Below are 26,107 nucleotides of genomic sequence, written 5' to 3'. Positions count from 1 at the left end.
GAGCAACTGGAGATACAATCACACTGACATTCACCACCTAGAGGTACTTTTAGAATCAAATGCACACTTTTTTAGATTGTTGGAAGAAACTTGAGTACCGTACCAATAGAAAAACCCACAAATGCACAAGGAAAGAAATGCAAACACTACACAATGGCACGTTTTATCCCCTCCTGAAAACATGGTGACGCAGCGATGCTGGTAAATATATCAGCTATGGGTCATGTACTTCTTCTGGAGTACCCCCAAAATATCAAATCCCCCCCCCCCACACACACACACACACACAGAATGGAATAACAAAGAAAAGGTAAGTTCTTATCAGCTTTGCCATGAGAGCCATTATTTACATGCCTCTAGAAACCAGTTTAGTCTTTCTCTCTTCCGCTTCCTGGCCAACACAGTGAAAACAGTTGAAGTTGTGCCGATAGGCTGCATACAGCACAATGTGGCCACCTTCAAAATGAATGATCATTTAAAATAAATCTTATTTACCACTTTATCCAACAGGTTGCAAGGCACTGAGGGAGATTCCAGTTGACTGGGTGAAGGCAGGGTGCAGGGTTCAGTCTATCACAAGACACCAATGTTACACTCACTAAGTCACCTCAATGCATGTGTTTGAACACTGAAATGTCCATCAGCCCAACCTGTCGTCCAAACTGGGCCTCTTGCTATGAAGCAAGACTGTGAACTCTCTCTGTTAACCACTCTGCATACAGAATATCTTGTAAACTATCCATACATCTTCCGCCTTACCTCTTCATCCAATTCAGACAGGTTGAGTGTGGATATGACTGATCTTAGGGATGGCCCCCAGGTTTCTAGATCATCACATGTGAAATAGCCAACACAGAGAGACGGACAGCCATTTAAAATAGCCAATAGAATGCAGAAAACCCATGCAGCAAAGGGAGAACATGCAAAGTCAGCACGCACGCACGCACACACACACACACACACACACACACACACACACACACACACACACACACACACACACACACACACACACACACACACACACACACACACACACACACACACACACACACACACACACAAATGGCCGGACAACACTTCTCACCATTACACCACCCCATGTAAACACATTTTCAATTTGTACTCTATTTTTAATTGGCCTACAAAAGGGTTATAAGCTGAGAACGGGATATTTCTATTAATTGTGTTTCTGGTTGCTATGACGAATATATGTGCATTGGGCATACAATCAATGCTTGGATCTCTCTCTCTCTCTCTCTCTCTCTCTCTCTCTCTCTCTCTCTCTCTCTCTCTCTCTCTCTCGCTCTCTCTCTCTCTCTCTCAGAGAGAAAAGAGGAAGCAGGCGGAAGGCAGCGAGCGCAGCTCCGGCAGCAGCAGCAGCAGCTCATATAATCAACTGATCACCCAAAAAAACGCGCAACAAACTGCAGAAAACTAACCATCCTCTCATCCCCGCGGTTTAAAAACTCTTGCCAGCACTGCACTGGGAGGTGTGCTTGATTCTGATTCCCTGGCTCCTCCGACCGGCGCTCGCGTCTAGGTGAACACAGACGGCTGCACGGACAGCGCGCGGAGATGGCAGACTCGGCGGCGAACAACAGCGACGGGGAGGACGGACCCACTCAGCCCGTGCGGGGCTTCGCGCGCCAGGGAGCGCTCCGGCAGAAGAACGTGCACGAGGTGAAGGACCACAAATTCATCGCGCGCTTCTTCAAGCAGCCCACCTTCTGCAGCCACTGCACCGACTTCATCTGGTGAGGAAAGGAGCGCACGCACGGCGCAACTGCTTTTAACTTCATCTTATACAGTTCTTTGCCTGTTGCGGCTTTAAGACAAAGTTATATGAGGTTTAGAAATCATAACATACTTGGATCGATTTTAAATGATTCATATTAAAAAAAAAGCTATAAGATCCATGCATGTACAAAGGAGCGCCTTCTTGTGATAGGATTACATCAGGAATAAACAAAGTGGGACGGATCCACTGGTTGCACAGCTTTCTCAAAATATACATCGATTTCAGGATTATACAGGAAACTTGTTGAGACTAAATACGAAATGCAGGGCAGGAGGAAAGACAGGGAAATATGTGGGCAGCCGATTTAAGAAAAGAAATCGCTGAAGATCATTGTTTGATGGTATTAGGTAGGCAGAGAAGCTGAGCGGCTGTTAAAATAAAACACGATGTCCAAAAGCGCTGCGAAGCAATGAAGTGCAGCCAACAAAGATAACCTGAGTGGTAACACAAGTGTTTGAAACACTGACACGGCGGCTGACACAACTTCAACCTCACGCCTCCGCTCCTTCCTCCTGCTCCTTCATTCTCTCCTCCTGTACAGACATGTCACCACGAAGCCCACCAGGGTTTACTAGACAGTATTGCAGCCCCTGCGCCGAGCTTCTAAAACGATTTTACAGCTCCAGTTTGGCCTAATTGGTCGTGTGTATTATTATCTGCACTGTGCACTATTCCCCAAGCGGCTGTTATTTAAGTCCTGCGACAAGCTTTTTAATTTCTGAATGGCTAAACGATGTGACCTAGAAGACTGTGTTGATGGGAGTCTAATGGGATGGCTCCACTGGTTGTAAATACCCCTGAAAAGAGGAACACTCTGAACCCTATGTAAGTGTTTGACCTGTTTAGATTGGGAATCTATCAATCTATCTGGGTCAATAAGCATAATGAAAAAGAACAATGGGTGCACTGAGTGATTTCACTCCCTGACAGATTATCTATTTGCAGGCACAATATGAAAATGACCTCGGCTGAGTGTGCACTCCTGTGTTTGTGTGTGTGTGTGTGTGTGTGCTTGGGTGTGCACCTGTAGGCCTCTGAGCATTCCCCCGTGTCACTGACTAGGTGTGGCTGGTCTTGTTTCCCCAGGGCAGCTGCAGCCCCTCCCATCAGATCAGTCTGTGTGACTGTGGTTGTACACCTAAGCTGGCCTGGGCACATTGTGCATATGATAATTGCATGTCCTCTTTGCTTGCATACTTCTGTAGGCGTGTGTGTCTGCGTCTGAACTGCTGTTCTGAATTGGAAACTTTAGTGCAGCTATTAAAAAAAAAAAAAAAAAGGCAGACTGTATTTGACAATTGCCAGAAATCTTACTTGAGGTGAAAAAGGAGAGTGAATATAGTTTATCAAGTGTTCCCTGTGTGAATCCTGTCAGTCTGCATATTTCGGTATGTTTTCTTTTTTTTTTTTTTTAACTTCGTTTGTTCTCTCTGCAGGGGTTTTGGCAAGCAGGGATTTCAGTGTCAAGGTAGGCCCCACACACACACACACACACACACACACCAGACAGTGTTGCTCCGTATCCCTTGCTGATTGAGTGTCAATGTGGTTGCACCTGCTTTCTCTCGCTTCTATAAATTTGGCCTTACCTTCTCCTAATTGTTTTTCTTTCCATTGCCATTTATTGCCACTCTGCCACTCCTCTCTTTGAAATTAATTTCAAGTCCCCTTTTTATTCCAGCAGTCTTCCAGGTTCAAACTCTTGCTTGCTTTACATAAATGCATAAAACATGAACATTAATATAAACAGTGTTTTTTTTCTTAATGTATTCTATTATACTATTGACTACAGCTGCTAAAATGAGGACATACATGTTAATGCGACGGTATTTATGATAGATGACAGTGTTGTCGGTTCTAATAAACAGAATATCTAAAGCTCAATGGACGCTTAAAGCTTGACAAGCCAGTCAGTCTCTCTGGCATCTGATTCATTCAAACGGTAGCAGCCAGGCAATTTCTGTTTTGTTGGGAACAAAGAACAACAGCGTGAAGAAAAAAAAAAATACTAATAATTTTGCAACATGGAGTACATGGTTTTGGTCCAGTTTTGGAAAACATTTTCGATGTTCAAATTGTTTGGTTTTGTCTCTTCTTGTCAGACGAGTAACACAATAAAGTGTTTTCATCTTCCTTTAAACATCAGTGGAGGGGGAAAGCTCATACTCTTCAAACAAATATCCTATTTTTAGATGTGCAGTCTCTCAGGTTGTGAAGTGGGCACTTCCTTTTTTTTTTTCAGACATAACATCAAACAACAGTTATTTGACTTGTCAAACCAGGAAAAGCTGAATTATCACTGATAACATCTGGTCTGTTTGCAGTCTTAGTGAAAGGAAACTATGCGTCATTTCCACGATCGGACAAGTCACAATGTGTGAGAAAACTGTTGAATCATTAAGCTCAGACTTCACATACATGCACCCCAAATGAAGGGAAAGGTTTGAGTTTGTTCATGCTCTTGAATATGTGACGAAAGCATTTCCTGCAATGTTAAACATTTCACAAATATCACATTTAATTACATGCTCAGTGCAAACTACTTGGTCTCATTATGGTTTCTGGCCATTTCCGTGCCAATATTAACACAAGCATTATTGCTTCAGCTGATGGGAAGAATGTATTTAAATAAATTCTCAGGGTAACTCTTCCAAAGCAGTTCACGTCTTTTAATGATTTTGCTTTTCTTCTTTGCCTGCCCCCTTTTTTTTTGGAGCACCCACTTTGCAGCCCTTGCCACAGGAAATGACATAAGCTGTCGCACAAGCATGACAGAGATTGTGAAGGTGATTTGTATTTTTCCCCCTTTTTTCAGATTGCTTGAAGTCTGTTTTTTTTCCCACTGTACTAACAGCCAACAGGATATTCAAGGGTTTTTACGTCTCCTAGCAACAGTGAAACATTCAGACACAACCGTCTATATGGTGTAGGATGGAAGAGATGCTTTTCAACACAGCAGTGGGTTAGCTGGTAATTAGCCAATGTGTATACGTACCGGGTCAATAGGATCCTTTAGGGACCACATCTCTTGCACTGCAGGGGTCTTCTGGAGACTAAAAGGTGTTCAGTAGGTGTTTGTTGGTAGCACCTATGTATTCTGATACCAGAATGTGAAGAGGGCTGATTGACAGATGAATCAATGATGGAAAAAAAAAATCAGGACTTGAGATGTAAAATTTCTGATCCCACTGCAGTCAATGATAAAATGAGTGTGTTTGAGGGACTGGCTGTACTCAGCCACAGTTCACGCCTACCTTTTTTCCATCAGGTGTGTGTATATGATCATGTGTTTGTGTGTCCTGAGTTAAAAAAAAAAAAATCTGGAACAGGGTGTCACTTCCCTGCAGCTCTGAGAAAAAAGGAATTCCTCCCCAAGGTCATGCAGGCAGACATTTCTTTCTTTCTTTCTACCTTTGTGGGCACCAACATTGACCTCATGGATTCTATGTATTGGAACCCTAAACCCTAAATTTAGACCTGGATCCCCATTTTTTTGCTTTTGTAATTTATTCCAGAGAAAAACAGTGAAAGTATGAGGAATTTTAAAATGACGAGACACACTATGGGAGAAACAACAGGCCTGTCTTTAGTTTACTACTTTGATTTTCCGTGGGTTTGTTTGTCACAGTCACATACATTAGCTCTCAGGAATGCAGATGCACAAAGCAACATACAAACCTGGCTAAATGATTTGGTTTTGCAATATCTTGTGACACCTGAGAAAAAACATATCTTTAGAATTTGAAAAGGAAAAATGCACATCTGACATTGTGATTGCTGATTTTTTTTTAATATATATATATTTTCCATGGAGTTTGCTCTGACTTTTGCCTCAATTAGTTTTGCCTCAAAAAACTATCACTGACTTGTTCTGATGCAAATGTCGAGACCATGTAATGATAATAGTCAGATGTCACATTATCCCTGTCACATAATCATGTGCCATGCTGATGACCCATGAAACGTCTCGCTTCATGAACGTTTCTATGGCTCGTCTCGGTCTGAATGTTTATATATTGTGCAATGCAAATGGTTATGAATTTACAAGTGTTTATCAGAAAGATTGAACTTTGTAACTTTTCTTTTTTTCTTCCTGGTTGCGTTTTCTATTTACACACCTTTTAAAGTCTGTTGATGTTTCTTACAAACATAAAGAAGCTATATTAACTTAGAAACAATTAAAGTTTGTCAGAAAAGTTTTTTTGTCCATTTTGGTCCATATGTATTGGTACAATTTTAACTGATTTTTCAGATGTAAATCCAAAAGTCTGTAAGCAGAAGATTCATTTTAGTGGGCTGCAAGGCAAAATGAGGTAGTCATTTGAACACTGTGGCTTATATTATTAAAGTTTTCTCAAACACCACAATATGTTGCTTAGGTTCACTGATTTTTTGATCTGAAGAGTATCTTTGTGCTTGAGGAAAGAGGAGTGTGAAGCTCTCAGTTGAATTTTCTTGCTGCCTTTCTTAAAGGCGCCGTCGCAGCCAGTCATTGCAGCTTGCACTGTAGACTAGTTTTTACCAAAGGTCAAGACGTAATCTGCCGATAAAGCAAATCGTACACACACAAAAATACTGCACAGTAATAAAAGTTTTAAAACTCATAAAACTTCCCCTGCAAATCAAATCTTTTCGATCTTCTGCATTGTACTGCAGTCGATTGCAATTTTTATGATCAGTTAGTCTTTCAGTAATTAACGGGTTGATTTCTAGATCATTTGTTGAATCCAACTCATGCTGCTGATTGTTTTTCACATTTTATTACCGAGGTTATTATTGGACTGGCTGAATATCAATGTTATTGTTGCTATAAACGAGCTCTAAATGCCTCAGTGAGGCCGCCTTGTCTTTCTTGGAAAAAAAGTGTCGAACTCAAAGCGTGCTAACGGCTTATATTATGTAATATGGTGTTTCTAGGAAATGTGTGTGCGAGTGGGACATATTTCATACTTCTCTGTGTTAAGACTCCGAGTGTACGCACGCGTTTCATGTCCCATTTATTGAGCGAGTGAGCACTTATTTCCTTAATGGCTGCTTGTGCAAAATTGTGTGCACTCTTCGGTGTCCATGTGATTGGTTTTGCGTGTGCTTTGATGCACGTGTTTCTAAATCCGTGTGGTAATAAGTTGGGTTTCAGTTTGCAACAGGCCGTTGAGTGTCCTCCACTGTCTCATTACAGACTTAATGGACAAATTATCCCTTCGGAGAGCTCAAGAGAGACAGAGATGTAGGGGACACTGAGTGGCAGGATGTGCGAGATGCATTGGAAATGGCAGGAGGAGGGAAAGAAGTAGGATTGGGTGGAAAAAGAAAAACAGAAAGAAATGGCATGAAAAGATGGAAAGGGAAGGTGATGAGATGAGAAGAAGGCTGGAGGCAGAAGCAAAAGAAGACATAATGAATTAGTGGGGGTGGAATTCATAGAGGGAAGAGAGTGAGAGAGAGAGAGAGAGAGAGAGAGAGAGAGAGAGAGAGAGAGAGAGACAAAAGGGGGAAATAGTGAGTGGGAAGGGCGTAGGAAGGAGGGAAGGATTGCATGAGATATCCTTTAAGGTTTAAGTCGTTCTTGTAAAGTGCAAAGAAAATACATAAGTATAAAAAAATGTTCTGTGGCATTATGATTTAGCATTATGTAATATGAACGATATATTCAACAGTGTGCACTGAGAGAATACATGGAGAAAAAAGAGGAATTCATAAAGATTGAGGTAGAATAATGCGCCAAATTCTCCACCATGTGTTCAATCCACTTTTGTGTTCAGATTCCTAAAGAGACTGACTTTATAATGTGATGTGTTTAATTATTCGGCGAAGTCTGTACCAGCATGCACACAGCTATCATTGACGATACCTGAGAGACAATCTTTTGTGTGTGTGAAACTAAATTGGTCTGCTACTGCATATGAAGTATACTCTAAAAAAAATAGAATAAATTATACGCTGCAGATCGTCACAAAAAAGTGAATAGGTTTGCCAAAAGAGCACTTAAGCAGAGAGGCAGTGTAAGATAATGGACAGAGGAAAGAGAGGTGGAAAAGAGGTTAGAAAAGGGGAAAAAGTAAAATCTTGTCTTACTTTTGCCTGATGCCATCTTTTGGATTTGGGCTTAATCGGGTGTCTCTGGCTTTCACCAGAACACATCATGCTGCTGTTGGGCACAATGCCCACAGTTTCTCTGGATCCACACTCTGCCTTTTCATGAGTCTCTTTGGGTTCAAGTGAGTGAGTGAATATTTGCAAACACTGGTGTCTGTTGGCAATGCCGAATGAAGCTCAGGTGCTGCTGCAACTCCAACCTGTGTGGGTGGGAGGTCTTAGGATCTAAAACCTGCCTCCTACACATCCAAACACACTGGCACTTGCACATGCTTTCACACACCAAATACATGCACAGAACAAAATGGACCGTCATGTATGAGCACATAGAACATGCAGGGGGGGGGGGGGGGGGAAATAAGACAACCTGATCTGATGTGTATGACTGAGATCCTGGAGCGAAGTGGAATGCTGAAAAACATTGGACTTCGTCATCCAGTCTTTGATTTTTTTTTCTTCCTCCTTCTTCAAACCCTTTGTTTCTTCTGACCTGTCGGTCTCTCCTTTCCAACTTTTTTTTCCCTTTCATCTTGTTGTTTTAACCCTTCTTATCGTGTGTGTGTGTGTGTGTGTGTGTGTGTGTGTGTGTGTGTGTGTGTGTGTGTGTGTCTTTACTTGCCTATGTGGACAGCATGCCCTCCTTGCCCCTTTCTGTCCTTCCCTCCCCACATTTCACCTCTGTACGACTCACATGCATCCTTTTCTAACTTCTCTTTCTCTTCTCTCGCTTTACTTACAGCCCCCCCCCCCCCCCCCACACACACACACACATACACACACCGCTTAGTCTCCCCCTCTTTCTCTCAAGTGGCTGTGTGCTCGAAGCTGTGGGCTTTGATGCTTTTATAAATAGCTAAAGTGTTCCACTGGAGTAACACCGGATGGATGGATGGATGGATGGATGGATGGATGGATGGATGGATGGATGGATGGACGGATGGATGGCGAGGGGGTAGGAATAGCAGGGAGGACTGAGCGTGTAGGTGTGAAGGGTGAACATTGAAAATGATCAGGAATACAGATTGAGGTTACCAAGGCAGACGGAAGTATTTATCACGAAGAATCGGAAAGAATTAATTAGTAATTGCTGGAAAGAAGCTGTGAAGTTTTCAGGCTTGATGTTAATTAGGAGTGCTATTTTTTGGGACAAAAATCTGCCATATATATTCCAAAGCTTTTTTTATTTTTCTATTCTGTTGCGACACTCAACATACAGCATGCCAACTTCTCACTTCTCATCGCACGTGCTCGTCTATTCACAGTCATAAAATCAAAACTATTTCCATTCAACTTAAATAAGTCATTAGAAGAAGCGTGACTGTTAAATTCTTTTTTGTTCAAATTTTCCAGTTTAATGTGGAAACAATGTTTTTCTATTCATATTTTTAATCACAATATTTTAAATTAAAATGTACAATGTACAGTACGCTATTGGTGTTACACATAAAAAAAAAATATATACCCGTTAGATGCTGGGAATGAGTTTGTCATGTTCAGTGAAAGGTGAAATTAGCACTTTAGATAAGGGAAATACAATCGTTGATTGCTGATTTTATAATACCATAGCTTGTATACATGATTGTGAAAGGATGTCATTTTCTTCAACTATTTGAAGACGCATTCCTTGTAATGTGTCTTGCGAGTATTACCTATAGGAACCATCTCGCAGTTGATGTAATTTCCTCCTTAAATAGTAAGTAACCATACAATACCAGAACTAGTCTTCTAAACTCTTGACTGTCTCTGCAAATGCGCTATTTTTCTTCTCAAATTATACAGACATAGTGTTTTCCAGAGTTTCTTGAACTGTTGACATTGTGGGTGTTAGACTGGAGCTTGTATTTGAGAGGCTGCTCCTCTGCTGCATACACAGTTTTGACAAATGTTTTAAAGAAGTTTGATGTAACAGGCTTCATAAATAAGCACTTGTACAGTTTATCTTCTCCTCATTTGATTAAAAAACCAAACAAAACACCACAATCAGTGCTGGCTTTAAATAACACACACTATGCATTGCGAACCCTCACAGTAGCTTTGTAGCCGGTGCTTAATGCGAGTTCTTTAAGTTCATCTCCTGTGTAGCTGACCTCGTCCACACAGATTCTCAAGGACTTTATTTGCAGTGTTTTCAAGGGTTTGTGTTGTATAACACCATTCCGCGGTCTTCCGTGCAGTGTTACTGTGGTGCGTACACCTCTGATTGTGAGCCTCAGTCTGGTTATTGATGGGTCCAAAAATATTGCGGCATTATAGTGTATCGATTTGTTCGTCATTCCCGCGGAGCTTTTCAGACACAATAAACTCACATCTAAAGCAACTAATGCTCGTGGCACACAGCAGCATGGCATGAATCATATGTCTTAGGCGGAGGTCTTGCTCCGATTGTTGTTAAAGGAGAAGAGAAATAGATTTTTTTTTTTTTTTTTTTAATATATCTGAAGCCTTGGATTAAAGCATTTGTGTCCAGCGTCAACGGATATTCATAGTCATTGTATCTTAGGTAAAAATGAAGAAGATGTCTCGCATTCAGGAATAGAAAGGGATTTGGATTGCAGATACAGGAACACTCATAGTCACTCAATGCAGAGTCACCATTCAATGTGGGATGCATGTTTTTGGACCATATACAGGGGAATACCTTCGCATGCTTGGGGAAGACATGCAAACTCCACACAGGAAGGGCCCAGCCGGTATTTCAACCCATAACATTCTCGCCATGTGGCACGAGTGCTCATTACCACTGCAGCCCACCCACGATCATCTCACTTATAATTATAGTCGTATTTATTGAATTGTGTGGTGAATTCATGCTTGAGGAAAAAAAATGGTGCAAATCAGTTACAAAATGTGTTACTGTCAGTAATTTCAGGCATCTAACATAAAAAATAAAGAGAGAATTTTATTGCTTTACATTATTAACTTTATTACCCAGAGTACTCAAATGTATGTACGTACAAAAAGGGATATCAGTGCATTCAGTGGTAGCGGACAAATAACCACAAATATAATGTAAAACCAGTTCATCTTCTTTTAGTTGTTCTGGGTTTTTTTTTTTTTTTGTCAGTAATTTGTCATGATTTAGTTTTACATAAGTTTTTGTTGTGTCAATCATTTTGCAGTTACACCCAGATTGTTGACTCCCATAATTGTTTCCTCTGCTTGGTCTATTAACTACTGTGTTAAGGTGGCGTCTTGTGTGTGTGTGTGTGTGCATGCATTTATATTTGTCAATGTTAGTGTGTGATATGAATGCGTGTAAAAGTGTCTTCTACTCTCGGTACAGAAAAAAAAAGCCCAGGTTCTGTTTTATGTGAGTTTGTCTTTCTGTTGGGATTCTACAGGTGTGCTTTTCTTAGACTAAATCTAAACTGACTTGCCACCGAGGAGCAGCTCCTCTTGCACTGATCTACTTTCACACACCCAAAGAGTCTAAACATGGCGTGTGTGTCTGTGTGTGTGTGTGTTTTCGATTGACAGTGTCTCCTTCAGGGCTCGGCTGTCCTTGCTGTTGACATTTGTGGCAATAGTACACCCGCTACTACGGTGACACCTTGGAGACACATCAGGGCAGATCGCAGAGCCAATGTGGGTCAAGCTTGTTTGACATCCATCTTACATAAACACAAACAAAGAAACTGGACGGTGTCAATCGCTGCCTGAATGTAGGTCTTACCACTTCGATCACTTTAAATTCTACAAAGTGTACCTTAATTGACATTTGAATTTGTTCAAAGAAGGAGGTATCATCAATCAGTATTCGTGAATTTAATAAACTTAGAGACAAGCAAGTTTCATGAAGCTGTGTTTAAAGTCTGTTGCGTGTATTAATTTTCTACTGAAGCAATAAATGTCAGTTTATCTGGTTGTAACTTTTCAGTTGTGAAAATTTAATTTTGTGTCTTGAATTAATTAATTACTTTGGTCCTTTGATGTGGTTTCCATTGCCATGTGATTGTGCTGTATTATCACTACAGTGTCACTTGGACATCTGTCTGTATTTTATTGCTCCTGTTAACTATAATTCAGTTTGTAACAGGTGTTTCTTGACCTCTTTGAAAACCCTGTTGGCTGTTTAATATCAAAACTGAAACGTGATTATTTTAGTGATGATAATCTCTGTGCACCTTTTAAAATGTTTTTCAATACCAGCTTTAATGACACATGATGGGAGAACAAACATGTGCGTGCGCTTTAATTTTCACTGCTCCAATGCTGTTGAAGGGCCGTTATTAGTTGCCTGTAGCATAGGGGATCTTTGAATTGATCTCTAGCCTATGCAGTCATACCAAATTGGTGCTGATGATGTGATGAGCGAAATGCCTACCACATGAGTCATGGCTTGTAGGTGTGAAGGCCCACCTGGATTACTAACTGAGCAGGAGAAAAGCCGCTGTGCTGCTGTTGTGGGTCTGAAGGTGTTCTTTGAAGAGTGCTGCAATTGTATGATAGGTACAGCTCCAAACAGATAAACGGTGATATAATTTGTAGGACACGAGGTCATTCAGCTTCTGGGTTGTTCATGTTTCGCAGGTTATTGTTGCACAAGTGTTTCAGTTTGAGATGAACTCTTACAACCTGGTTGTGAAGGTTCTGCTCATCTTCCTCGGGGGTGTTATCGACGGTTACAAACCTCAACCACACATTACATGTACAGAATTTGTTTTATGAGCAACAGTCTGGTGATGAATTTCTATTGCTGTGAGGTTTGTGTGGTAGAAATGTCAAGCTGGTCATCATATAATTTTTATGTCGTGTTTATGGTGGGTGGATTGTTTCTCAGTGACCTTATTGTGTGTTTAACCTGCAAATATACCGGGTAATAAAACAAAAATTATCTTGTCACTACTCTTGAGTAGTGTATCATCCAGGTTTTGGGTTTGTTATGTGGTGGTAATGGGAGATTTTGTGCACACGTTCAATATCAGAATCAAGCCCTAATTCGGGGTACATGCAGCTTTCAGTTACTTTGTGTGTGTTGGGCTCTGATGGAGACCAGCTAACTATGTCACTGTTGCTCCTTAGATACTTTAACCCATTCATCTGCAGATGGTAACCTAGCAACAGGGACATGAGCCGACAGGGGTGCAGTTATCCCAGACCTCTTTTTTTTTTCATCCCCCTCCATCTTTCTGTTTCTTTATTTGACTTCCTCCTTTTGTGCCACTCTCCCTTCTGATCTGTCATTTGGTCCCTGACATCTCTCGTCGCTGTGTCTCTCTGTTTGAACTCCAGCTGTCGCTCTTCTCTTCTCTCTCTTTTAATTGTTTCCTCCTTCTCAGAGTCTGTAACTTCCCTCCCTCTGGCCCTTTTAGAAAATATCATCCACCTAATTTTAACAATATTGTTGTCCTCCTTGTACTTTATGTAAATTAATGTAAGCAGCTTCAAACGGTAACATTTTTATTTTTGTAACACGAAAAATCCCACTCAAATTTCAGTGGAAAACCACAGGCAGGCAGAACAAGTGATATTTAAGTGCGTCATTGAGTTGTTTGTGGTCTTAACTGTCACTGTTATTACAAGAAAATGGCCCCGTGTAAAAGTAAACAGTTTCTGTTTATATATGAGGGTGGGTTTGTGTGCACATGTGGAAAGAAGAACTGCCAAGAAGTTGTTGTTTTTTTTTTTGCCACATGCAACAATACAATATGCACGCCTGCATGCTTTATATTCATAGTTCATCAATTAGCTTCAAACTGTGGGAGGAACAAAACCCACACACTGGGAAACATGCGAACTCCACACAAATATCCCCGAACTGAACTCAGACGAGGCACATTCTTGCTCTGATGCTAGAGTGCCAACCACTATACCACGACAGACACAACGTATTTATTTTGATTAGCTAAAGTCTTAACTCTCCCAATGCCAGTTTTGTCTAACCACAGGCCATCCACGGTTTGGCCTGATGAGTTGAATTGACTTTGAAGCTATTATCTGATTAGTGTCTCCTTCTAGGCAGTTTCCAGCATGAGATAGCTATCGTGTCTTGGAATTTTCCAGTGGATCGATAAACGAAAGCCAATCAGAAGGAGAGTCTGCTGCTATCCATCCATCAGTTTGAGTATTTTGTTGCCTTAGGTGAATAATAAGCTGAATGTGACATAATTATTTGTACTTACTTGGGGCTGCATGGCGTTAGGTGAGCAAGCGAGCGATTTTCGCTAATGTTCAGCATTGTGATAACAATATGATGACTTAAAGTGGATAATGTTATTGACTTAGAATTTTCTTCTTCCAAATACCGGTTCTTTTCTCTTTATCTGGGCTGTCAATCGATTAACATGTTATGATTAGTTAATCATATTTTTTTTTTATTTTTAGTTGCTATTTTGTGTTTTCACAGTATACATAGTATTTGAGAACTGAGTTTTCTTTTACACAATATTTTGTTTCATTTAAAGCCCCTTTGTCAGGAGCTGCACCAGAAATGTAAAAATAGGCTTCTTTAAATTCATGTTTCACATGGTATTTGTTGCAAACACATTATGCTGACTTGTTATTGCGCTGCATCCATGCTCTGTATTGTTCTACAAGTCTTTAGAAAAAAAATCTGTTGTGCCGTTTTTTCCTGTGATAAATGGTACCATATTTACAACTTGTACTGAGTCCATTGTTCGGTGTTCAAACCTGTTAGTCTCATCGACTCTCCTGTTAATATCTGCAGCTCTCCACTCTCACCCCTCTGTGCTCTCTCTTCCCACTCTCTCTCACTCATCCTCTTCATACCACCTCTTTCCCTGTGAGTTAATGAGCAAATCAGCAAATTAGATAAAACTGCATGTGGAGGATAATGACCACCCTTCTGTGGATTAAATACAGGGGACACTGGTATAAAGTGTACAGACTGTAAACATATTGTACACAGTCAAGCTTTCCATTTACTTATTCTTCCCTACCCTCAGTTATTTTCTTTCTGTCTGGCCCAAAACAGCAGGTATTGTTTGCGGGGGAGTTTACAGAGAGTGTGAGAGCGAGAGTGAAGGGTGGAGGGAGTCACAGATGAGGGCAGGAAAAGGGAAGAAAAGTTGATGATTGCAGGGTGATGTGTGCATGCGTGTCTGCGTGTGTTGGCTGGACATGTTCAGCAGTTGCGGAGGTAGATGTACTTCTGCTATGAGAGCGAATAAAGAGCTCTCCACGCAAGCACACAAAAACACGCGCACACTCATTGCCGGTGCAAAGATTAACTGTGTAAATGTCATTTTCGCGATTACTGCTGCCTGAGATGTTGTTGGAATGATCATTTTCAGTATATAAACTCATATTTACATTGCTCTGATATGCAGCAATGTGATTATTATGATCGGCTCATGCATGTTGCATTTTGTGGGAGTTTGATTATTGTTGGCCATTTATAAGAAACAGATGGGAACCATATGCTTCCCATCCTAACAAGTTCTATCAAGGTGCAAAAAGGCAAGACACCGAACACCCACACTGCAGCAGGTTGGTTCAGTCACAGGCTGTGTGTGCAGCAGCAAACTGCCATGTCCGTAAATTTGCAGCTGTATGAATGGAGCAGGAGTGCTATAAGAGTGTGGAATACTTTCAGTATAATGCATGTTCCAAAACTGTGGCAGGCTAAGGACAACAGACTTGAGATAGTTGTAGTTTACACAAGTATTTAATAGGAACATTCTCACCACCTCGTGGTTCATACAGGTCTCCGGCCAGTGCTACCCCCAACACTTAAGGTGAAGGAAGAGAGCAAATTCACATGTGCAAAGAGTCTTATAGGTCCTCCGCCTGGGTACTTCCTGTGACCCACTCCCTGTCCTCTCTGGGCAAATCACAGTGATCACAGTCATCCTCCTATCTTGAAGGCGGACTCAAAACCTCCGGCTTCCCAGCTTTAGATTGAAGTCACTTCCTGGGTCCATGTTTACATAACAAAAGCTGTTGTCTCTGAATCACTGAGGCCAACATGGTGGTAGAGCACAAAGAGGAATTTTCAAGTGAGAATAGTTCAACAAGAGTAAGAACAATTGATAATGCATTGAGATTATAAAGAGAAAGAAATAATAAGAAAAGAGAAAAGGAGATGAAGTGAATGAAACTGAATGAGTGAACAAAAAAAAAAAGAAGCCATGGAGCGGAAGAGTTAGAGGTTGGAGGTGTCTGATGGACCACGTAAAATCACTGTGTGCCAGAACAGTGCTGGCACGGAGCTGAACATGAAATTGAGCGGGGCATTAAGCCAGCCAGAATTTAGTGTCTCCTGAAAAAAAAAATGAGTTAAACTGTTTGGTCTGTCAGTTTTTTTTTGTTTTTGTTCTCTTTTTTTTATATATAAATGCAAGTCAAACTATTTAAAGGTATAACATTTTGGTAAATTATATGAAGAATGAAATGCTATAAAATCTATTTTATTACTGGTTGATCATACATTTGAAATCACAATCACATAAAACATATATTCACACATGAAAATGACATTTTCACATATGAAAAAATATTTTTCAAACTGACCTATTTGTTATTATAATTCTGCATAGTGTCATAGTGCTTGGCATGCTACATATTTATATAGTGATTCTGAGTCTTTCCAGATATATTTCTTTCTTTCTGTATCTGCTGACATTGAAGAATGATTCTCCAGATTGTCTACTGTGGCTGCAAAGAAAAAAGATTGAAATGTGGTGCCATTTAAAAAAAGAAAAATAAGTTCTCATTTTAATGGGTCAAATCTGTTTGGACAAACTAAACAACCACATTGTAGATTTATATTTTTTTTCATATTTAACTGTTAAAGATTGCCTAACATCTGTAATTATGAGCTTACAGACACGTCCGAATGCTGAGTCTTCTCCTTTTATAAGCTTTACTGCCCCCGCCTGTATTTTCTGCTTGTTCGTGGATCTTTCTGCCCTTAGTTTTGTCATCAGTAAGTGAAAGCCTGCTTGCTTGGGTAAAGGCGAGGTGGCCAACTCAACCATTTAGAACATTTATTTATTTATTTATTTTTAACCTTTGGGTTGCTTTCATGGTGTGCTATGGGCCATGAGACACTGTCAAGCACCCTTTTCATGCTTTCGCGGCAGGATCCGAGCAGAAAGTATATCTCTGTACACTTAAGCATCGACGTGGCTGCTTCTGTGCTTCTTCCTCATCAATAAACCCCAGTGACCCAGCGGCGTCTTCTCTCAGAGCAGGGAGGATCATTCCTGAAAAAAAGTCTGATCTGGACCTTTTGTTATCACTCAATTCAGTTAATGGAGAGATTGATTGATTATTGATTTTGAAAATGATTCGGTGTTCACCAGTGACTAGATTGACTAGTTTTTGGTGATCGAGAAATTGCTCGCCGTCGTCTTCTTTTTAGGATATTTGTTTCAATTCTGTCAAGGATTCATCAGAGCACCTGGACATATGAAGTACAACTAATTTTTCCAACAATCCACATGTGAAAAACTCCTCCATACATGCAATCTCCACTGTAATAATGATTCTACAGTGTTAGGCTTAGAATTATTTGTAACTCATTTGCTTGAGATTTGAATCGAACGGTGTGAGTGGTTGGTGCAGTGTGGTGACAAACTGAGAAAACACTGCTGAGTTGAGAGATATGAATCTGCATTATCACCAGGTGTGATAAGTTTTTTTTTTTTTTTTTTTTTGGGGGGGGGGGGGGGTTGTGTGGCAGTGAGGGTTATTGGTGGCATGTAGACATGGGAACACACACACAATACCACCTTTGTTATTGTATTTCAATTTTTTTGTAGTCCGAAGTAATTGACTTTACATGTATCCTTTGTTTTGGAAGGACATACACAGACATTCGGCTAGTATTGATGTATATGATCACTCTTTAAATGTGTCCACTTTTGTAGCTTTATGCTGATAATGTTTTGCTGTTTTGCTGCTTTCGCTGTAACTCTGATTTATCCTCAGAGGTTAAGACAATGAGCCAGTTTTAACAATGCAAAGAGGAGGAATGTATGGATATTCAAATGTAGAAGGCAAAAGTAAAAATATACTCAAAAATGAAAACCCAAGTAAAGTACAGATACTTAAAGAATTTACAATGAATTACCAATAGGCAAAAACAAATACTTTGTTACTTGTAGTATTTGTTCTACAGTGAGTTTAGGACAGACGTCATCCAGGAGCTGAAATTTAATAAACTTGATGAGTTGTCCGTGTCAGTTATTAGTATGCAACACGCACAGTGTCCTGAGACAACAGTGTCTCGGGGCAGTGTCCTGAGAAAAGTGAATTCAAATGGATTTGCTTTGTGCTGATGAGTGATGATCTAAAATAACAGTTTGAGAAGAACGCTTTGAATCTCTATAGTCTCATGTGCGTTTTGTCCCCATTAACTTTGACATGCTTGAACCTTGACTTGAAAAAGGGGGCTTCTTTGAAAATATAATTGATTGCTGTGTTTTGTTTACACCATTGTTTGTCTTACGGTCACCACCAGCTGAAGGTCACAGATTTCTTGCCAAGTGAAATCTCTGTGTTTTTATGCAGCAGCGTGAAAACTGATAAAGGTAGAAAGATGGAGGAGGAGAAAGGAGAAGAGGAAGAAAGGATGGATTGATGGAAAGGACCGAGAGAAAGAGGAGGAGTGTTATGGGTGTGCTGACTCACTCTGACCCTTCTCCCTGCTCCACCAGCGGCATCGTGGGTATTTATACATTGGCGTGGGCTGATCTCCCCCCTTATATAAGGCCTTACACACACAGACACGAGGGGAGGTGCCCAAGGTGAATGGTGTGTTTTGTTCAGATTATCGACTTTTCTCGCTTTCGCCTCCTTATCATGTCGCTCCTCTTTTTGTCTTCCTCCTGTTGCACCGGCCTCTTCTTTGAGTCTTTCACCCAGCTCATCAGGATGTCTCCTCTTCTCTGAGACAGTAGGAAGAGCAGGAAACGGCAACAGTCGTCTAGCTCTCCAGGCTGTTTACACACTGTGCCAGGTCTGCAGGCTGTGTTCAGGGAAAAGATGTGATGCAGGTGTTTTGGAGTTAAAAACAGCAAAGACAGGCAGTCAGTGTAATGGTCAGCGTGGAAATCAGATTGTCATGGCTCATGATTAGCAAGGTAATCACAATATTCCACACAATCACCCACAATACCAAATGTTGAATTGTGGTATGAGCATTTAGGAGCCAAACCAGTAGAAGCAAAGACCTTCACCAGTAGATTACGAAATGCTTACAGTGAGAGGTTTGTGTTCCTATAAGAAAACCAAAGATATTCAAAAATACATCTATCCTTTTTTCATCTCAACCATTTTATTCAACTTGGTCATGGGGTGCTGGTGCCGATCCCAGCTCACATATGTATGGAGGTTGTGTACACTCTGGACATGTCCATCATAGGGCAAAAACACACACTCACTTTCACACCTCTAGGAAATTTAGAGACACCAATTCACCAAATATGTATGTCTTTGGACTGTGTAAGGCAACCAGCGTACATAGAAAACTCACATATAGACAGGGGGAGCATGAGAACTTATCACACCTCACTTGGATGTTCTTGCGATGTCACCTCAGTTTGAACAGACACAAATCCGATGCGATGGCAAAACAGCACAACTTCTGGGAATGAAACAAGAATAAACAAACAAGTTTTTTTTTCTCTTGAAATTGCTGACCAAACATGTGTCACTTACAGCCGACATTAAACAATAAAACATTGTGAGCACATGAAAAACTGATCTCTAGATTAATAAAGAGTAAGTAAAGGTAGAGCTTTGTATAGTTGGAGCTTTGAACCTGCATGGTCATTATTTGTGGCAGCGTCTAAATCTGGGACATTTCTGTGCATCACTGATTCTCATATGCACTCACAAAGACTTGCAAAAGCACACACACATTGGCTGCTCATTAGAGGAAAAGGCTGTTTATCACATCCAGCGTCCTGCCAACATTTCAGAGGAGAGGAGAGGAGAGGAGAGGAGAGGAGAGGAGAGGAGAGGAGAGGAGAGGAGAGGAGAGGAGAGGAGAGGAGAGGAGAGGAGAGGAGAGGAGAGGAGCAAAACAGGGAAGCTAAACAAAGCCATTGAATAGCTGACTGGAAGTAAAAGAATCAGAGGAAATGAAAGAGAGAAGGAAAAGGGAAGTACTGACAAAAATAGTAAAGTATGTATTAGGTCCCAACTTAAGTTTTTTTTTTTTCGCCTTATCACTGATTATTTGATGACTCGGCAACAGCTTCAGATTTTGTGTAACCAATATTTTAATGAAAGTTAACTTAACCTAACTCTCTGTGTATGCTATTGTAATGTAAAGGGGTGTGCATGCTCTTGCATTGAAGCCCTCCTATTGATTTGCGGAGAGGCTGGTGGGAAGATCTAATTGATTTACAACAAATTGTTACATAACGATGTCATGTGACTGTTGGGGCGGAATTGGAGCAACATGGGACACTTCAAAGCGCGGTGGCAGTCACAGTGTGTGTCATCGTGTGCGAGAGGGTCCAAAAGGGAACTTTGCATTCTTTTTCTATCGAAAGCAGGAGAAAATTAGAAATCAAAAAAGAGGAAATGCGTCGTCCAGATGTGATGCAAGAAACAACAGGATTGTGACTAAATGAAGTGTCTGTGCGTGCAGTGGCATGCCCTGTCCTGAGGGGAAAAGGCCTAAGAAAATCATGGCTTTTGGGACAACGTAGGAGCATGTTGACACTTGTATGACAGTAGCACATTTCACACAAAAACAAAATAAAATCACTGTAAAAAAAAAGGTTGACATACAACACGAAGCACACAGCACTGTGAAATCACTTTATTTCAAGGTGCAGCGTTAAAAACTTATGTGATGTTGGTGAGCTCACTATGCACTAACTGCAGTCAGTAACTTTATGCCCAGCCAAACTCTACACGTGCCCTGGAGAGCTGTAACATAAGCTGTAGTGATGTAACAAACCGATGAGCGATGGCGACGCGAAAAGGGCAAGAGACGGGCCGAAGGAGGAGAAAACTGTGTGTAGTATGTACATCTTGTTTGTGTTTGTGTACCTGTGCTTGTGTGTTTTCCATGGATATTTGATGTATACACTAAATAATGAAGACGCATGGGCAGGGCGCCAGGTACACAAGTGTCAGGCTGCAATCAGTACACAGAGGGCACGAAGAGGTCAGAGCAGGGCGGGAGGATAACGACAGGGAATGTGTGCTACTGGATTAGCTGGTGTGAATGTTGGACTCTGGCTAGTAGGAGAATGTTTCATTTTGATGCTCTGCTAGTTTTACTCAAGATAAACGAGTTTTAGTTTGAACTCCAACCTACAACAAGTCCGAATCAATCCTTAATTTGAACTAGAACCGCGTCACAGCTGCCGACTGAATGCATGCACGTTTAAAACGCATGACACAGTTTTCAGGCTTCAGCAACGTTTTTTTCTTGAAAAACCGGTTTGGCCTCTCGCAGTTTCTCTTTTTAAATTCATACAACTGCAAACACAGAAGCCACCAATATGTTATAAATAAAATCAACACACTAAAGTCCAGGGTGGGACTTCTTTGGGGCTTCTCCAAATCTGCTTCTGGTATTTTAGCAGTGGATTATTATTTGTACCGAAACTACTTCAAATGGGTTGAACTTAATCTCAGAATGAATCATAACTGTCTTTCAGGCGTAATGCAAAGTAAAGCAGACAGATTGCCATTGCCTTATTGCTGGAGGACAACCATTTTTCTAATAAAGACACCATTTCTGTGTGACACCATTTCCTCCTGAATTCTGACCCATCTTGCCTTGCTGTTTGGGATGATTCATTAGTTAACAGTGAGCTATTACTAACACGATGGGGACGCACATTAAGAGTCTACTGCACGTATTTAATACTCAGTGCAAATGCGGCTCCTAACAACTGAGAGCAACGAGCACAAATATATCTCCTGATAAGGTTTTGGCAAAAGCCTTGTGTGCAATAAGCAGAGATTACATGCTATGTGAGCCACCTGCCTGTGGTGGATTGTATTATGTGCCCTAAAAATAACAAAAGAACACAACAGCAGGGTCTTCGAACCTGTTTTTTTTTTTTTTTTTGCATTTTATTTTAGTTTATAGCACATTTCGCTCATATTTCCTGAAGATACCAATGAACTAAAAATGTGTCTGACTGCATCAACAAGCTCATATGTGCACGTACCTTCACAGATATCTATTAGGACAGTGTCGTTGCCGAATGGGAAAGTGACTGCTGCTTCAGTGTGAAACTAGGGGAGACACTCGAGCAAGGTTTGGCGCTGCTTTGCACCAGGTGTAAGATCTGGACCTGGAAACGCATGCCATCTGTCGCTCACCTCCCAACCATGAACTGTCCTTTAAATACTCAGATGCTTTCAGAGGTGGATGCTATTAATCCACACATACACCTGTGTGGGGGCATGTGCATATTTCATCCTATTTCTCGCTGTGTTTGTCACCTGCCCACAGATGCATAGTGTCGGCTAAATGCATGTGTCGACGGGTTAATCGAAGCAGCAAATTATGGCACAGTTCAGCTCCGATGCTATTTTTGGAGAGAGGCATTATTCAATTTGGCCCAATTGTCTCAGTGTTAGAATGTTTATAAGCTTATAGAATGTGTTTATGTGTGTGCACCTGTGTGTGTGTGTGTTTTGGTTGGAAATGTGGCACTCTCACAGTTTCTCCAAAAGAACAGTTGCCTTGAAGCAATATGTGCACACAGCTCACACCGTTTCTATCAGTACTCCTTCCCTGTGTTTTCAATCTGTGATACCATTGGAATGAGTGGGTGGTGTGTGCGTGTGTGCGTGTGTGTGTGTGTGTGTGTGTGTGTGTGGTGGGGGTTCAGTGTATCATTGCAGTGAGTGGGTGGCGTAACCAAAGCGAGGAGATTGTGTGGGAACGAAGTACCATTGAGGTGCACATGATTTATGTGTGAGTCGCAAAAAGTGTCTTTGTGGTAATTATAACCAGGGCTCATTTTCCATTCGTTCAGTTTGAATAACTATGTTTAGAAACTGACCCCTAAAGTGTAAATGAGAAAGACAAAAAAAAAAAGGTTTTCTTTGATAATTTTAATAATTGTATTCACTTGTTGGTAATCTGTGAGCCCTGTTACATTGTGTTGAATTTCATTGATGAACCTAAGCCTCGCCTTTTCCGCCTATGGTTACGTGATGGCTCCATTATGAATATTAGATAAGTAATAACATTGTTGGGTTTGAATCAAATAACGAACGTGCAAATGCAGCAAATATTCACAAAGTGGCCACAGACAATCTGTGTTAGTTTTTGTTTCCCAAAATGGCAAACGTTACGTGAAGAATTATTACTGGAGTATTTGTTCGTCGACTTATTTTGACTGCTGCTCAAAGTACCTGTTTGCATTTTGGAAATCGTTGTATTCCTCAGTCAACATAGACACTATGTAAATAGGCTCTGGCACACTCTTAAAGACTGTGTATGTCTGTGATTGTGGGATATTTTTAACTTCTCCTGCTGGTCTTGCCTGTCAGCGGAGCTGACATTGATCAGGGTGGAGATGACAGGCTCGCTGTGCATCAAAGCTTCCACATGTTTCTGCACCGCTGATTGTTTCCGACCTGAAAAGTGAAGCCATGTTCTGCTTTTCATCTCATTTAGGCCCCTGAATGCATACAATGCCTTTAATCTTTACTCAATGTCGATGTGTCTACTTGTTAAACCTTTACAAAAAAATGCAAACGGTTTTGTATTGCACTTCAAGATTTTTTTTTTTTTTTTTTTTTTTTAGATCTGTTGACACAACAAACTTCATAAACAGAAAACATTTTGTCATTAAGAGGACTTAATACATTTATTTAGCTTGAATATGAGGTTACATTTTACATTACATTTAGAAGGTGGTGTTATACAGAGTGACTGATAATGAGTCAACGGTGCGAGAGTGACAATAAAAGAGAGTGGGTGTTAAGACAGAGGCACACAATCCTCTGTGCATTTACTGTTGCTGAAGATTTTCAGGGGTTAAATGAGTTCTGCTTCGAACGGAGACAGCAAAATAACAGCGCTCACACCAAGCCTTCTGGTGAAGGCCGTCTGTAATTCCGCCTGAGCTTAAATTACGACATTTATGTGAAATCGAAAGTGGATTTCGTCACCTTTAAGAAAGGTCTTTAATTAGCTGACATACAGTGCGCTATTACCATAGATAATTGTCACCTTTGTTTTTATATTTTGTCTTGTTTGTATCTTCATGGTTTATAGTCTTTTTTGTGAGTTTCTTAAACGTTGGACTCCTTGTCATTCTCCAGGTGGTTTCTTCATTTCTATTCTTTATGACTGTCAGGTCCGTCATCGTCTTGGCTCGCTGATCAAACCTTGACAGGTTTTTATCAGTTATATACAATATATATCATGACATGTGGTTGTATTTTATATCCTTGGACTGGTCTTGTCTGTTCACATCTAGGCTCAGGCTCCTGCGTATTATCTGTATCATCAAGTTCATAGTTGGTGTTGGTGCTGGTGCCCATCATGTTCCTCTGGTTCAAACTGGATGAGGCTGACCATTTCAGTGGTCTGAGTGATTCGTTGCCATTCTCGCCATTCTAAATAATGACAAGAACTAGTGCTTTACCCCATTGAAGCAGTGTTGTGGTCTTATTTACATGATCCAGTTTCAATTTGCATGATGAACTCTGTTCACAGATGGTGATTTCTGGAAATGTTCCTGAGCTCATGCAGTGGTTTAGTACAAAATCCTATCTGTTATTAAAACGGAAGATTTTGAACATGCCTTGAGGAGCAATTCCACAAGTTTATGACAGAATTTTCTCTACCTCTCTAAAATAAGTTTTCACCCAGTTCTGTTACTGAATTTAACAAATGAACTGATAAAATGCTCATTCAGTAATGTTTTTTTTTTTTTTTTAATAGCATTGTTACCTTTCCTTTATTATTATGTTTCCTTCTTACAACTTATTTTAAATCATTGGTCTAAGTAATTTGCATTTGCCTGACACACAATAACTGTACCGTATTTGGTGGTCAAAGTTCTCTATTAAAATAGTTTTTTTTCAATACGGCATTAATGTTGAAATAATTTTCCTTCTTTGATCTTTTTTTCTTTTCAGTGTGTTGTTTTGTGGTCCACAAACGCTGCCATGAGTTCGTCACATTCTCCTGTCCAGGTGCTGATAAAGGACCTGCCTCAGATGTAAGTACAAATAAAATCTACTCACTCTAATACAGTATTCTCATGTGTGAGGATGACAAAGAGCATGAGTGGAGTAGGACACGAGGAAAGTGAGAGACGGCGATTGCTCAGATGTTTTCAGTTCATGAGCGCTCGTCACCTGTCAACACCGGGGCTACGGTTGAGCAGCTTCCCATCTTTTTTTCTTCTCACTTTCCTCTTCCTGTCTTGACAGCTTTACTGTAACATGACACTCTCACGTAACCGGATCTTCTTTAATATTTACATCTTTTAGACTCACTATAGGACGTGTGATACTGTGGCCAGGGACACTTGAAGTATCAGCCTGTCATCAATTTTCACATCAGTCACCAATTTAGGGACACACACACACACACACACACACACACACGGAAAACATGCAAACTGCACAGAAAGTTGGACCTGTACATATTCCCAATGTGAGATGAGAGCGCTACTCACTAAAATCCACTGATGTTCAGGCCTTTTTAAGTAGGACTCTCGTATTTTGAAAGCAAAGTGACATCTTAGCAGGCACGACTTCCTGTCGAGCGTTTGCATGTTCTATCTTGGGTTTTACACAAGCTCTTGTTCAGCTTTAATCTCGTATGGCACATTTTGATTGCACTTCTTCACACGTAGCGCCGTCTGAGGGTAAACGTTCTGCTCACTTCATATCATTAATTACCCATAAATGTTCTCTTCACCTTTTTGTCAGGTTTAACAGCGCAACGTGCTGCTAAGTGGCACCCAGTCAAGTTGTGTCCCTTCTCTGATTTCTATTCTTAATATGCAAATTATTCTCTTGTCTGTGCTTTCTAATGACGAAAATTATTTGCCTATATTTTCTTTTAAGAGTACTCTCAGGATGCCATTTTCCTCTTCTCAAAAATATCCCTTTAAGTTCCTTAGGCATGTCTTTACCTCCCTCTGGAGTGCCCTTTCAGTGTGACAGGCACACTAAGTGAGCCTCCCCCAGAGGAAATGCTGGTATTGGCTGTTTGGCTTCCTGTGGTGTGCTCTGTATAAGTGATAAGTCTCTGCAGTATTTCAACTAATTATATGGCTAACATAACAACCACCT

General features: G+C 40.7%; 1 protein-coding gene across 1 annotated transcript in view; it reads left to right on the top strand.

The window, feature by feature from the left end:
* Positions 1 to 1,578: 1,578 nt before the first annotated feature.
* The window catches only part of prkcbb (protein kinase C, beta b), a gene marked incomplete at its 5' end in the record, with an annotated part of 71,605 nt that continues 47,076 nt past the window's right edge, over positions 1,579 to 26,107 (top strand). Inside the window, 3 exons of the mRNA XM_080511524.1 lie at positions 1,579 to 1,757; positions 3,238 to 3,269; positions 24,941 to 25,023. Of these exons, the coding sequence (XP_080367650.1) occupies positions 1,579 to 1,757; positions 3,238 to 3,269; positions 24,941 to 25,023 (294 nt within the window). The remainder of the gene's footprint in view (positions 1,758 to 3,237; positions 3,270 to 24,940; positions 25,024 to 26,107) is intronic.

This window comes from Blennius ocellaris (genome assembly GCF_963422515.1).
Source record: "Blennius ocellaris genome assembly, chromosome: 16".
In the NCBI taxonomy this organism is placed as follows: Eukaryota; Metazoa; Chordata; class Actinopteri; order Blenniiformes; family Blenniidae; genus Blennius; species Blennius ocellaris.
The sequence above is the reverse complement of the archived record's forward strand: the minus strand, read 5'-3'. Positions and strand labels throughout refer to the sequence as shown.